General features: G+C 41.5%; 1 protein-coding gene across 1 annotated transcript in view; it reads left to right on the top strand.

Annotated features, from left to right (window-relative positions):
- The window catches only part of Rsu1 (Ras suppressor protein 1), a 194488-nt gene that overhangs the window by 99063 nt on the left and 79633 nt on the right, over nucleotides 1-15792 (top strand). The window contains exon 8 of the mRNA XM_036188038.1: nucleotides 10608-10740. Within this exon, the coding sequence (XP_036043931.1) occupies nucleotides 10608-10740 (133 nt within the window). The remainder of the gene's footprint in view (nucleotides 1-10607; nucleotides 10741-15792) is intronic.

Here is a 15792-nt window from a genome sequence, read left to right as displayed (position 1 = left end):
GAAAGGAAAGGAAAGGAAAGGAAAGGAAAGGAAAGGAAAGGAAAGGAAAGGAAAAGAAGTAAACAAATGCTGCTTGAAGGATTTTTTTTTTTCTTTTAAAGACAGGGTTTCTCTGTGTAACAACTCTGACTGTCCTGGATCTCACTTTGTAGAACAGGCTGGCCTGGCCTTGAACTCACAGAAATCCACCTGCCTCTGCCTCCTGAGTGCTCGCATTAAAAGTGTGCACTACCTCACCTGGCTAGGATTTTTTTTTTTTTTTTTAATGAGAATACCAAGACAATCCAAAGAAGGAAAGTTAACTCTTTCCAGAAATGATGCTGTGAAGATTGTATGTCCATATTCAAAAGAAAGGGACTCGAACTCTTAACCTAACAACACATGCAAACAGCAAATGGATCAAAGGTCGAAAGGAAGACCTTCCTGTGTCTTAGGGATTCTATTGCTGCAATGAAACGTCATGGAAAAAGCAACCTGGGGAGGAGAGGGTTTATTCAGCTTACTCTTCCACATCAGAGTTCATCATTAAAAGAAGTCAGGACAGGAACTCAAGCAGGGCAGGAATCTGGAGGCAGGAGCTGATGCAGAGGCCCTGAAGGGTGCTGCTTACTGGCTTGTTCAACATAACTCGCTCAGCTTGCTTTTTTTTTTTTTTTTTTATACAACCCAGCACCACCTGGCCAGAGATGGCATCATCAAGGCCCTCCCCCATCAATTAGTAATTAAGAAAAATACCCTGCAGGCTTGTGTATAGCCCAATGTTATGGAAGCACTTTCTTAATTGAAGTTCCCTCCTCTCAGCTGACTTCAGTTTGTGTCAAGTTGACATAGAACTAGCCTGGACATTCTACACCTAACAATAAAACTCTGCAGTGAAAACATAAGGTGAAAACCTTCATGACATTAGCTTTGGTGATTTCTGGATATGATTCCAAAGACATAGGCAACAAAAGAGGAAATAGAAAAATTGAACTCTATGAAAAAAAAAAACGTAAGTCAAAAGTCAGACAGTCTCATCAGGAGTAGCCAAACATGCTGCAATCCCAGTATTGAGGGGATGAGGCAGGAGGATCACATGAGCTGAGGAGTTCCAGAGTGGCCTGGGAGCATGGCAAGACTCTGAGGAAAGAGAAAGAGGAAGGAAGAGAGGACAGTGAAAGGTACCATGTAGAGGAAGGGAAGAGAGGACAGTGAAAAGGTACCCTGCAGAATGTGAGAAAATACTTAAAACTGATCCCCAAATCCCAAAAAACATAGGAATGTGTAGTATTTATGATCCCATCACCAAAAAATAAACAATTAGTATCCTAAATGTATTTAATTCTGTTTTTGTCAATCTGTATGCATGTATATTTATGTGTGTATATTCTGTTCTTTCTTCCTACTATGTCTATATGCGTAGTCTTGTAGAAATTAAGATTGTCCCTTCAATATTATATCATGACCATGAGCCCATGTCATGAAATTTTATTTGGAAATGTTTTAAATCCTGTGTCTCTATATTATGCCATCTATGAGTGTTTCATAATTTATTAACCAAGTCTTAGGCATTGAACTGTGTCTAGTTGTTTAGGGAGAATGCAAGCAATACTTAACTGGAAAATATGTAATATTAAATCTCTCAGAATAGGTTTGCTATTTGCACCATGCAAATTCCTCAGTCAAATTGAGCATATTTTAATAGCCTTTCAGAAAACAGGTACAGATTGGTGTTCTGACCAGCAATGTAGAGAAAATATCCATTTCTAGACCCCTGGATGGCTGGAATTACAATTCTTTTGGGTTTAAACCATTCTGATAGAATACATATGGTTCACAAGGCTAAATGTGTCCCATAGGCTGGTGATACTATTTTGGAAGATTCTGGAAGCTGGAAGATAAAGTCAAGCTGGAGGTAGTGGGTCACTGAAGGTGGGTCCCTGGAGGACTCCTGTCTTGCTGTCTGTTTCTTTTCCTGTCATGGTGTGGATGGACATGTTCTAAAGGCCTTCCCTATTATAACCAATTGAATCCTCTGAGACCACAAACTCAAACCCATCCTTCCTCCTTGGAGTTGCTTCTGTCTGGTGCTGTGGTTGTAGCTCCTCGGAAGTAAAGGCTAGAGGACATTCGAGAGAAAAACAAATAGTTTCTATTGCTTTTGTCAGAAAGCAGCTAAGTGACAGTCATAAACACTAAATCCTGCTGGTGAGGGTTTACTGAGGATGCCTGAGGTAGTATGCTAACTTGATATTAAACAACTGTAAAAGTTTCCATCTTAAGGAAGAAATCCTGTGTATTTAAGTTAAATGGATGTGGTGAAAATGGGTTGATGACAGCTACATCAATTCTGTTAAAAGTGGTTATACAGAAACTTATTATTCAGATGTGAATTTTTATGAGTTTATATTGCATTAATAAATGACTTCTTCCTGGGTTTCCACATTACCAGAGACCTCTTCAGGATTGGCATTTCTGGTGTCTCAAGAGGTTGGAAGGAAGCCTTCAGTAGCCCCAAGAGCAAGGGAATTTGATGGGAAGGGGGATCATGGTGAATAAGACAAGCCATGGCCAGTGCTCTTGGGGAAGCCACTCAACAAGATGTAACAGACCACTATTGGCTAGCAACCTCTCAGTCTTCAAAGAAACAAAATGCAATCATTGTTTCTAAACTGCATTATAACCTTACTTTATTTTGAGATGGGGTCTTATTATCTAACCTAGCTGGGCCTTGAACTCCCTTTGTAGCCCAAGAAAGGTCTCCTTGCCTCTGCCTTGTAGGTGCTGAGATTATAGACAGGCACACACAACCTTATCCCTATTCTTGATCACCAGTCTTTAGTCTTATATGCAGGACCCTACCCAAAGTAGAATGGCAGCTTGCAGAGTTTACATGTCAATCAGTTGAGAGAATTCACAGAATTAGGTAAATTTTTGTCAAATGCACATGGTAGGTTTCACTTAAAATAGTCTGAAATCATGTTTTAAAATCCTATGATACTTTCCATTCTGTAGAACCAGCTCATGGACATCCTTGGCATTTATCCACAATGCTATCCATTGATGATTATCCTCACTTGGGACTAGGGAAACTGAAGCTCCAACAGAGCACACAGGATTTGCCCATTCTCCTAGTCTCTACGTCAGTGAATGGTGTGTGTCTAATACAATCTAGGACCACTGAGCTTTTTTCTATAAGATCTGACATTGTGTGAATAATACAAGAGAAATCTGGCAAGCAAAAATTGTATTGCCTCCAATGTTTAGAAGAATGATAGGAAGGTCCTAAATAAATGCCAGGTTTAGAACATGAATTATTTATTAACGGCCATATCCACTTGCAAAATGAAGCCACAGTGGTGGTGTGCACTGGGGATGCTCACTGCTCTGTTGCTAGGTAATCATATCTGCAAGTGAGCAAGAGCTCCTCCTGTACCATATTACTCTGGGCCACAGATATAAAATGGCCAAGAAGAGCTTGAGATGGAAACAATATAAAATGTGATTTTTCTTTATTGGGAAAGGCTTCTGGACCTATTTGTACCAGCATGCACATAAATCAGGAGCTGCTTTTGTTGGTCCATTTGATGGCAGGGTTGGGGGATGGGGTGATCTTGTTTTTGTTTTGTAATCTTTTAAAATTTAAATTATACCCTTTCCCTGCACTAGCTGGGAAGAACAGCTGTTTATTTTAGCATGCATGATAATGCATCCATGCATTGCATGCCTGAAATGAACAGACTACCTATTTTCAAAACAGGTTGCCCCTGCCCAAGAAAGGCTAACCAGACAATTGGCAGAATGATGGTGTGGCCTTGCATTCCCTGCAGAATAAATTTGAGAGCTGTCAGGAGACATCCTGCCTTACTTTGATTGTACTGATGATGCACAGAAAGAGAAGCAACCTCACACCCAGATTCTCAGTCCGTTTAGAGCCTAATAGACGGTCATCTGTAACAGTCTGGATGGGCTGCTAGTGTGGTGGTCACAGTGATGGGAGGTTACCCTCCTAAATACTGTGCACTGTGTATTTTGAATTTGTTTTTGACAAATTCTCTTTCAATGTCCTTTCATCTCTTCATCTTTAATCTTTTTTAAATTATGAAAATTAGCCACACTTACTACAACATTACGTTCTTGAAAGGGAAAATATGTTATCCCTTTTTCCTCTGGTTCACATGTGTGTCTCACCTTAATTTTTCCTGTCTGAGGAAACCAATATTAATATCTTGTGATGTATCCCTTTCTTTTTTATTTTGCACATAAAATTTAATTATATGCATATCATGAGATTATTTTTCTTCTGCCTTTTGTTTAAAAAATGATCATAAGAATACCAATACTTTTTAAAAATTGTAATGTGGACTTCTTTCCAGGCCAGTCCATACAGATGTCTATTTTAATTGCTATCACATTTAACAATACCACTATTGTCTTATCACCTGATAGTGAGCATTCTAGTCCCTGAGATTATTATGGCAAATATTTACTGTTGCAGCATGGGTATCGCCTTATAAACTTTATTATTTTTCATTCAGTAAGGAAAGAACTGAAAACAGAGGACCTTTTCATAGTCAGCCAGCTATAATCACACATTTCTATAATTACCAGGGTCTCACATTGTGATGAAAATTACAGAGAAGTGTATGTATAGTTTCTTTGTGGGGCAGCTGTAAACACAGCTTTTATTTGTGTTTTGTTCATTGTTTGTCATTAGACTCCTTGTGGGAATTCAGTGCCGAGCAGGGGGATTTTCCAACCACCAAGATGTCTTATCTGAGTTCCTTCACAAGCATCAGTTACCTAGGCATGGGCAGACTTGGGATCTGAATGATGGAATCCCTCGTCAGCCATGGTTTCCTAGTTTAGCCTTGTTAGACCATGGTCTTAGATTTTTATGAGTGAGGGAGAACCTGGCTTTCAGAGTCCATTAATTTAAATGCTCTCCATGGCATCATTTGAAATGGGGGAGGAAGGCAATGCCATTTTGATGACGTGAAAAATTTACCCAGCTCTCCCCCCCTTGCCTTGCTTGCTATGTGATAAATGGTGCTCCTGGCCACATGTGTCAGGATCTTGAGTTCTCAGGAAGAATTTTCACAGTGTGATTACGGGAAACAACCAATTTCCATAAGTGAAAATGAGCATGCTTATTAATGGGGCCTTGGTTGCCTATTGCATTCAATCACGTTTATAACCAGCAAGGCGAATGATTGTATTGCATGATTTAGAGTTTACACAATTACCACCGCACAGCCAAGCTGGCTGTACTAGGAGCTGGGAAAGAAGCATATGTGGTCCTTTTGCAGGTAATAAAATGGAAAATCCAATTTGCAATTGCAGAATAAGCCTCTGAGTGATAGATGATCTTCATAGCAGCATTGGTCAGAGGGTCACCGCTAATCAAGGTGCTGCCTGGCTTCCCCCAGTGGCCTGCACCTCCCAGCTGAGGAGTGAGCAAAGTGAGTTTGTGTCTGCGAGCCAGCCAGTGTGTCTGTAGATACACGACGTTTGAGCCTATTAGATCCTCTTTGTCACAGTGCTTAATCCTGCTGCCTGGTCCTTGTTAGAACACCACCAGGGCACCACTCAGCCTTCTAATAAAGGGGCCGGGGAGGGCTCCTCGCTGGATGCACTGAAGCGTGCGGTGTGAGGGCGATGGCAGCCTGACTGACAGCAGGATGAGATGCTGCCTGCATGTTATTCCTTAAACGGGAACACACCCCAGACAGCTGACAGACGAGCCTCACTAAGGCGATGGAAACTTGTTGCTAGGCCCATATGAGACAGGTGTCATCTTTTCTCACAGCCTAATGGCCCATCTTCAGTCTAATTATATTAGCCCTCTTCTGAAATTGCTGCATGCCAGGCTGGTGCAGAGCGAGGGAACAGAACCCAGAGTCAGATGGCTCACTGGGCAGATTGCAGGGATTGTGTTAACTACCAGTGGCATTAAGATGAAAAACAAAAGATGCTCATCACTTCATGCCAGGCTCCCATGATAATTCTGAGGAGACGTCACCCTTTTAGAGTCACATGCACTTTCCATCCTGGTTACAGGTAATTGATTCCTCCTTCAAGGTTTATTGTGGGCCGTCCATCCGTGTGAGCTTCACCGTCCTTTCATCAAACAGGAAGCTGATGTTTTTCTCCTCAGTGAACCTGAAGCATTCTTTTCTCTCAGCCCTCTCTGCCGCCAGTCCCTCTTGGGCTGAAAGGTACCTGTGTATTTGCTTCAGCAGCACCATTTAATACTAAAATAAGCAAAAGAAGAGGGCATAGGGTAACTCAGCTCTTCCTCTCCACCCCTCAGCACAGAGAGCAGAACAGCAGAATGGATTCAAAGTGATGGAAATGATGATGCTGATGAATAATATCCCATGATCCTCTCTGCTCCCTCTCACTCTCACACATCAGGTTATGACTCCTTTTCCCTGAAGGGAGCATGTCTAGCTCCCATTCAGCATCTCCTCTGTGCTCCAGTTAGCAGAAGTCATTAGCAATCCTCTGTGCCTCTCCTGTCTCCACTGACAGCACTAAATAGAGACATCACTGGGGACTGACAGATCTCCAGGGGGCTGTGGGCTTCAGACAGAAGGGTACGGCTGACCTTTCTTGGCATTACTTTCTTAGGTTTGTCTTCCGAGTGTGGCAGTGAGGGAGCATATGGTTTTTTGTTTGTTTTTTTGTTTTGTTTTGTGTGTGTGTGTGTGTGTGTGTGTGTGTGTGTGTGTGTGTGTGTGTGTGCATTATTTTCAGAAGCTTGCGTAAAGACTGTGGGGTTTGTAAGAGGCTGTCAAGCAGGTAGCCAGAGGCTGCACCCATGCTTTAGTGTGTTGGTAGTTGGTTGGCAGTAGACTGTATATTCTTCTTTTCTGTAGAAATGTGCCCCTGGGTCTTAAATTCAAGGATGCCACGTTGAAAATGTGTTTGTATCACACTTTTTTTTTTTTTTTTTTTAAAGAGAGAGTCTCTGTATAGACCAGGCTAGCCTGGTCTCATAATCATCCTGCCCCAGTCTCTTTCCCTAGCATTATTGATATGAACCACCATGCCAGCTTGTCCTTGTGTTTTCAGGTTCCTGGGGCAAGCCTTAGAACTCAGCAGAAGGGGGCTCCTGATATAGTCCAGAGAAAGAAGCCAGCCTCCCTTTCCTCACTGTCTTGTGGCAATCAAATTTAGATCTTGAGTTACTGATGCTGGCCTATGGCATCTTCCCCAGTCTTTGCCGTGATCTGTGTGCTCTCACACTGACCAAAGGCCCCGACAATGCAACACAGCCAAGCTTCAAGCACAGCTTCTTTCTTTAGAATTCCCTGCTCCTCTTTGCAAAATGATGAAAACCTCATATTCCTGTGGTTCCTGTCTAAACCACACACTCAAAGGAAGCCATTGCTGCTGCCTTAATTCATGCAATGTCCTGGATGCTTGGTCTGCAGAATAGAACTGTACCAAGTGAAATTCAGCTGTATTTCTCAGCAGGGTGACCAGCATTAGGGTCAGAAAGGGAAGAGAGTTCCCACAGAATTCTCTCGGATTGGGGGACTCCCGTTTGTTTAGAAGTCAGTTCATATCCTAATTCCATCAGTCTGAAGCATTTACCACCTCGTCCCCTTCACCTCTGCATTAGAATACAGATGCTTTTCCAGCAATCACTGATACTTGTTTCATAATTGACTCCAGGCTGAATGAATAGGAAGAACTCAAATGCAGGAAGATGACAATATGTCAGCTTAGGTTACATCTCAGATGGGTGTGTTATAGAGTATGTCCTCCATTCTCAGCTTATTAGTGAATTGTTGCTGTTGTGACTATTACCTGGTACAGGGGACCTTCCATAGGTGGCCGTGCATCCTAAGGATGGGGGTAGAGTGTTTATTGTTCATGAAAGATACAACACATAAGAAATATGGACTTATCTTTAGAAATTTTTATCACCCTCATATTTAGGATAAGGGAACTCTGGAGAAAAAAATATTAGTGAGAGAGTGATATGGAAGAAATGGCATAGAAATTTAAAACTGAGATCATAAGAAGAAACCAGAGGTACAGGAAAATGTCAATGAGAGATTAGTCTCCCTCTTAGGAACCCCCAAAGCACGCTTTCCCCAAAGTATACAAAATGACCACAAAGGTGAGTAGCACCTTGCCAACAGGACCAGGCTCTGCTCAGCCTGCACTGAGCAGCATATTCACAATCCTTGAACTTCCACTTATTTCAAGAAGCTCCCAGACTCTTGATTTAGAGAATCGAGCTCGTTAGTTTTCCAAGTGGTATAAAAGCTGACGAGTGATGTTTAATCATTAGATGAGGAAATTGACAATATTGATAATCTTGGAAGGCAATGTATCTACTTATTTTTCACTTTACACCAACAAAATCACTGTGTTTGGAAAGATGTGATGAATTACTTCTCTAATATTTAGTAATATGTCTTCTTTAGAAGTTATTTGTAAGGTCGCAATGATTTATTTTATTCTTTTGTTTATTTTTGAGATTATAATTTAATTACAGTGTCTCTTCCTTCCTTTTCCTACTTCCACATCCTCCCGTACATCCTTCATCCTTCAATGTCATGGCCTCTTTTCTCATTAATAGTTTTCTTCCTCTTTTTTTCCCAGTTTTTGTAACAAAAAGGAAAGAATCAAAGTATCTATCCTTTATTATAAGAAGAAACAAGTGTATCCACTTCCTAGTAAAAATTTTTGGAGCTGGAGAGATGGCATAGTCAGTGAAGAACATGCCATGAGGGGATCTCAGTTCAGCTCTCTAACACTGTGTGAAAAGCTGAGCATGGGCTTGATGATGCCTTCTTAGAATGCTGACCCTGGGGAGAGACAGGAGGATATAGGGACTGGCTTGACCATCCAATCAGTGACCTCCAGGTTCAGTGAGAGATGCTCTGTGGAAAGTAAGGTGGAGAGTGAGGAGAAAACCTAGTATTGGCTTCTAGCCTACACACACACACACACACACACACACACACACACACACACACACACAGCGCGCGCTTACACTGCATATTAGAAAAGAGAATTTTTTGTTGTTTGTTCCTTTATTCACAGAGCTCAGAACACCTGGAAAATTATTTTTGTTGGTCTACTTGCATCTCAAGAATATATTTTTATTGTCCTTACTATCAGTTCTGAAAAAATGCTAGTAATACCTGACAACAGGACAACCATGTCACTTGAAGTGTCTTGAGAAGGGTAACTACCTAGAGTCTCTGTTCAAACAACCCTGTGCTGTAGACCACAAGACTGAAATTGGACTTGCATAGTGGAACTTTCTGGAAAAGCCTGTGGGGAGTCTCCAGGTGAAGCCACATCCCTTCTTACTATGGAAGTGAGTGCTCTGTCTCTGATCTTGTCTTCCTAGACTGGCAGGCTGGAGGAAGTGCCTGCGTGTTTCCTTTTCGATTTTTGAACATACCAAAAGTTGGGGCAGGGAGAGCAGACTGATCATGAGTAGGTAATACCCAGGTGGGAGGGAACTTCCTGGCTCCAATGCTTCATTAACACACATTATTGATCCAGGTGGACACGCAGACAGATTGCTTTGGCCACAGAAAGAAAACAAGGTTTGGAACCAGGTTCAGATTCCTGTGCTAACATTTTCTGATCTTGGGCACATTAGTTCATACACCCACGTTTCCATGTCTTCACCTATGAAGTGATATTAATAACTGACCTTGGAGATTGCTGGAAAACTAAATGAGGAGGTAATTTTCTAAGGTAATTTGTAAACTGATTAGAGTGTTAGCCTCCATCATCACCATGTTCATGAGACTCACTCAGGACTGATTTTCAATGTGTTCATCATGCTTGAGTGATAGAAACGGGGTAATGTGACCAGGGTAATGTGCTCTTACTGCTCCACTAGGTTTTGTGCTTGATTTAGAAAGTTCTGTTGGTCTGATTCGCCTTAGATCCACTAACACAAGCATCGTCGGGAGGTTTCAGTGTTATCTCCTCTCTCAGTCTCTTCTTTTAGAGAATAACTTTGTCTTTAGTTCTGGGTGGATATGTGCTGGAGTGGGTATGTCCACGGTGAAGATGTCCAGGTTGGAGTGCAAGGTACTCTCGGAAGGCAGAGGTGTTGGATTGCCCTAGAACTGGAGTTCAAGGAGATTGTGAGCCACTTTATGTGGATGTGGGGAACCAAACCTCCTGGGGCCTCTGTAAGATCAGTGTACTGTCTTAACTGCTGGTCCATCTTTTCAGTCCCTCTTTCAGTCTTAAAGAAGAATTTTAGTCTCTGTAGTAAGTACCTAGAAACATAACGCATGCTATGCTGGGCAAAGCATTTTCTCAGGTAGGTACTTATGAACTTCCATTTCTTCTCCCCCCTTCCTTCCCCCTCCCTCCTCTTCCCCCTCCCTAGCTTGCTTGCTTCCTTCCTCCCTCCCTCCCTCCCTTCCTCCTTCCTCCCTCTCTCCCTTCCTTCTGCCATTTGGTATCAGTTTCTTTCATCATCAACATTGCTTATGTCTACCAGTAAGACTTGGGTTAAGAGCTTTAAAAAATAAAATAAAAATGACTCAGAAAGGACATAAGGATTTCTTCATGCTTAACCTTGTTGGGTGATGGAACCTTCAGCTTCCTTTTGCTTCTCTTCATCTTTTCAGGCAACTTGGATTTAACTGGTCAGAAGCAGGTCTTCAAAGCAGAGAACAACCCCTGGGTTACCCCAATTGCTGATCAGTTCCAGCTTGGCGTTTCCCATGTTTTTGAATATATCCGTTCTGAGACCTACAAGTAGTAAGTAAACTATGCTTTTCTAAAACATCAAACTGATTTTTAAAACATTTTTTTAAATATTTAAATTTGTTTTAAAAAATTATCTTGGGATTTTTTTTTTCCGGTTCTTAGCAGTAAGCATGTAGCATTGCTAAATGTTTACTAAATGATGTATGTACAGTGTTTTTACTTGGCATGTTCAAGGCATTTTTGTCAATTCTGTTCAGAGAATTTTTAAGGATGGATTAAATATCCATAGTACTCCAGGAACTTCATCAGACACATTAAGATCAGAGCATCCTTTATTGTTCTGTGTAGGAAAATTAAAATATGACGAGAAACCTTGGTAAGCCGTTTATTTATAAAATCTGGAGAGAATACCAGGACAGCATATTCCATTGCTTAGAAGGTTTTACTCTAGTGGGATAACATGCTCCAGTGGAAACAGGACAGACCAAAAATGAGGAGGGAAGAGAAGGAAGAACCAGAGAGCTTTAGATCATGGCTGTTGCTATATCTCAAATCCCACCCCCTTACGATTAAGGGAGGCTATGGGAAGCCCTTCCCACGGTACCTAGTTATTCCCACTTCTCTCTTCCTCCATGTCTCAGGGTTCACAGGGATCGTCCCACCTCCCACCTGCTAGTGTTCTGTCATTTCTTGATCTCACCTTAGCTCCCAGTCCCTAAGACATCCACTTATCTCAGTGCTTACCTGATTCCTAATGCAGAAGGCTAGGGCAGTTTGAAACATCTTCAGGGAGACTTGAGAAAAATCCAGTTGTATTTTAATCTGCTTCTATTTTCAGCTCTAATTTAGCATCCTGACTACTAGAGCAGAGCTGGAATATCAATAAAGGGTGTGCTCCCTCAAGAGTCTCTGGCTTTCTTTGTGAGAATCAGAAGGAGCCCCACCCCCACTCGAGCTCAAAACACTTCTCATCAAGTCTGTGTGCTGGGCCAGTGGGTCTGGAACAGGGCCTGTCTCTGTGAACAGCTGACTGTCATTCTGCACTCTTCCAGCAGGGGTGCTGTAGAGAAAACTATGCTAAATAGAAAACTAAATACACTGAAGCATTGAGAACCTAGCTCAGTGGCAGAAAAGCTACCTAAGGCAGAATTTACATAGAAATTGACAAAATGCCAGCACTTCCTTGTAGGTAAGGCAGCTATGACATGCTTTTTAGATAATAATGAGACATTCATGATATAAGCCCTCAGGATAATGCACATGTAGGGTATGTTATTGAATATGAACTGAACAGGTATGTGCTGTGATTATAGATTCTAGATTTTCAAAAATGCAAATATAGCTCAGCCTTAGAAGTTGTTTAGTTAATAAAATGTGTGAAAATATAATTGCAATCTAACAGATTATTTTGTTCTTCTTGGTAATTATTGTTATCGTGGTTCTTTTTTTTCCCTAGCTCACAGCTGATAATTTTCTGTAAACAAATGCAAAGCTATGGGACCTTTTATATGTGGTAATATACAGAAAAGCACCAGCCTCTATTAATCCAGATGTAGAGGAAACATTGCTTTTTATTCCTGTTAACAACTTTTGATTTACTCTAAATTAATTAATAATTTGGAGAAGATTAGAATTCATTATGTATGAAAGTGCTACTAACTTGAATTTCACTTATAAAGATCAATTTGTGAGTTTCTGGGGTTTGTGGTACCTCAGAGTCATTATTAGGCAATTAATCACCATTATACATCTTATAAATGGATTCAATTAATTTAAGCCATAGTTAAATTCTGGATGAAGAAGGGGTGTATTGTTTGCTTAGTTCATTGGTAGTTATTGGAAACCAAATACATGATGATTTTAATCAGTAACATATACATATACATATATATGTGTATATAATTTGTGTGTGTGTTTCTGTGCATGCGCCTATGTGTTGGGAGCAGTGCACATGTACCACAATGTGCAAGTGGATGTCAAGGATGACTTTGGATGTCAGCCCTTGCTTTCCTCCTTGTTTAAGATTGGATCTTAATGCTGTGTATGCCCGAAAAACTGGCCTTCGAGTTTCACAAGTCTCCTGTTTCTATCCTATGTGTCACTATAGGTGCTGTTGTGTCTGTGTCTGGTTGTATGTGGGTTTGGAGAATGGGATATGCTTGCATGGCAGGCACCTTGCCTATTGAACCATCTCCTCAGCCCCAGTTTATATCCTTATCTCCATTATTAGCACCCTCCTCTTGAGGGTTGGTCTAATGAAGCAGTTTATATATTATCAACCTATCTTTTCTGTTAGATTAACTGTGGCACAGTGTATCCCCTTTGGTAGAGGGGAATCATTACAATGACATTGTCTCCTTTTTAGGGGACCACTCACTACCCTATTCACCACTGAAGGGCAGGGTGCACTGTGCCCTCTTCCCCCTCCTTGGGACAGAAGAGTATGTTGACTGATTCCTTTATTTCAGCTTTTTAAACCTTATTCTCTCATCATAACTAGCATCATTTATAAGTTACATGGGGCCAAAATATGGATTACCAGCTAATTAAGATGCAGAGTCAAGATCATCGTCATAAAAGCCCTTACCCATACAGCACCATTGTTCCTCACCACCATGTCCGTATAGTGTTGCTTGCAATCTGAGGACGTCTGAAAGGACATGGACAGAGGCATTATCAGTGCATCCACATGGTAATTAGACCCCGGCTCCATTCTTTTACTACATATTGTTGTGTCCTTCTATCAGAAACCGTAGTATTCCTATTAGTACAAACTTGGTTATTTAAAAAAAAAAAAAAATCTAAAACCACCTTTTCAAGTTTTACAGGTGACCATGTGCCAATTTATTCATGACTCTCATGATTTTTGTAAAGGCAACTTTCATGTCCAGTGCCTAAGTTTTAGGTTCTCAAAGAACCTACTAAAGCTTTACAATGTGTGTGTGTGTGTGTGTGTGTGTGTGTGTGTGTGTGTGTGTGTGTGTAGGGGTACATGTTTGTGTGTGTGCACATTTGTATGTGAGTATGTGCACGTGCGAATGCAGACCAGAGGCAAATGCTGGGTGTCATTCTTCAGGAATGCTGTCCACCGAGACAAGGTCTGTTACTGGCCTGGAACTTGTCAAGATGCCTGGCCACCAAGTCCCAGGACATCACCTCTTTCTACTTACCCCATGCTGCGATGACAGCCATAAGCGGCTCTTCTGTGTGAGTTCTGAGAATCTACCTCAGGTTCTCAAGCTTGCCAGAATGCGCTTTACCAACTATAATTCCTCCCCAGCCATCCTTATAGTTTCCAATAATTACTTCTTTGTTTCTTTCACTTGAGCTGATATATCTTAATCCCTCTATTTAAAAATGCTTATGTGCTTACATAGGAAACCACCCCAAAGGAAGGAATGAACTAGACCACATGCTGCTGACTAGTCAAGGTGGTGAAGCTATTAATGGATGAGGGGTGGTCATATGCAGATCACTGGGGGTGACAGGTTCTAGCAGAATGATGAGGGATATGTGTACAGATATTACTATATGGCCACATATTAAAGATACGTGCATACATTTCAAAGACTAATTTGATTTCAGCCTTTGAAAATTTGAAATTTAAAGTTAGCCCTCCTCCACTTTTTCCCATATCCAATTCATCTTTTACCTAGGCAGAAGCAGGAAAGAATTATTAGGGAATATTCTAGAAAGTTTTGTTTGCATGCTGGTCCTTGGCATTTTAAGCACATCCTCAAGATCATCTGGATATAGGGGAGTGACAACCTAGAGGCTGGGTCATCTGGTTTAGACTACGAGAAGAGTCATGGATACTTGAAGTGGACAGGGAATGTGGTGCTTGGGAAGAAATGAAATCCTAGGTACTTGGAGATGATTTCACTTGATGAAGAAAGGAGCTTGTTCAGTGAAGCAGGAAGAAGAGCAGTAGGTGTTGGCAGCTAGGATGTTGATTTGTTTTTCAATCACTGTGTGTGTGTGTGTGTGTGTGTGTGTGTGTGCGTGTGTTTATGACATACATGTAGAGGTCAGAGGACAACTCTAAGGAATGGGCCCTTTCCTATTGTAGTCTCCAGAAATTGAATTCCATTCGTCAGACCTGTGTACAAGCACTCTTACCCAGTGAGTCATCCCATGAGCCATTTCACCAGCCCTGCCAGGGGCTGTTCAGAGACATTCTGAAGGATGCACTTTGGCCATTCATTGGGTCATAGCCATTTTTCAGGTAGAGACTACTCTATGTTCACCTCTCTTCTTGCTTCAAGGGGAACATACTGACATTTGCCATTGCGTTACCCATTATGTTTTATTCCATTGTTAATGTAAATTAAGTGGCTAAGTCTGGAGTTAGGGAACATGCTTCAAACCCGGTAGCATTTTCATTCAGTTGTTGGGTCTCACATTACCTTTTAACTCTTTTTGGGATGGTTCCCTCCACCTATGTTTTTCTACTTGACTTCTTCTGTTTCTGTGGAATTTTGATGGACTCATCACTACTCCTTACATATCCAGAAGGTAGATTTATTTCTTCCTTCCTTCCTTCCTTCCTTCCTTCCTTCCTTCCTTCCTTCCTTCCTTCCTTTCTTTCTTTCTTTCTTTCTTTCTTTTTTTTCTCCTGCTGCAGGAGCAGCCAGGTTGAAGTCTGAGTCCTTGACAAGAACCACTGTGAAAGGAAATAGCTCACACTTCCCATGTTTTCATCTAGGCATGCACATAGCCATGGCAGCCATTTTAAAAGCTGACAAGTTCACTCTTGTCAACAAGTTAACAAAAGAAGACGTTTGACAAATGCTGGACTGAAAACATGTTAGTTGAAAGAGGCCTTTGGAACGCGGGTGTCCCCGTGAAGGGTGCAATTTGCAGAGCTTGGCAAGCCTGCATCCTCATTCCCAACCTGGCTTGACACAAAAGATGCTTCTTCCTCATTCATCTACCTTGTGGCTTGCTTTTCTCCCAAGGGAAATATGCCCTCTCTGGGGATTCTCCATTCACTTGAGTTAATGGAAACAGTGCTTGAGGGTTGGTGGGTAATTACCAAAAAATGCCAAGCATTTACTTCTCTTCCCTGGGAATACAGCAAAACCAGTCACCTTGTTTGATTTA

This window comes from Onychomys torridus, chromosome 5 (genome assembly GCF_903995425.1).
Source record: "Onychomys torridus chromosome 5, mOncTor1.1, whole genome shotgun sequence".
NCBI classification, from domain to species: domain Eukaryota; kingdom Metazoa; phylum Chordata; class Mammalia; order Rodentia; family Cricetidae; genus Onychomys; species Onychomys torridus.
The sequence above is the reverse complement of the archived record's forward strand: the minus strand, read 5'-3'. Positions and strand labels throughout refer to the sequence as shown.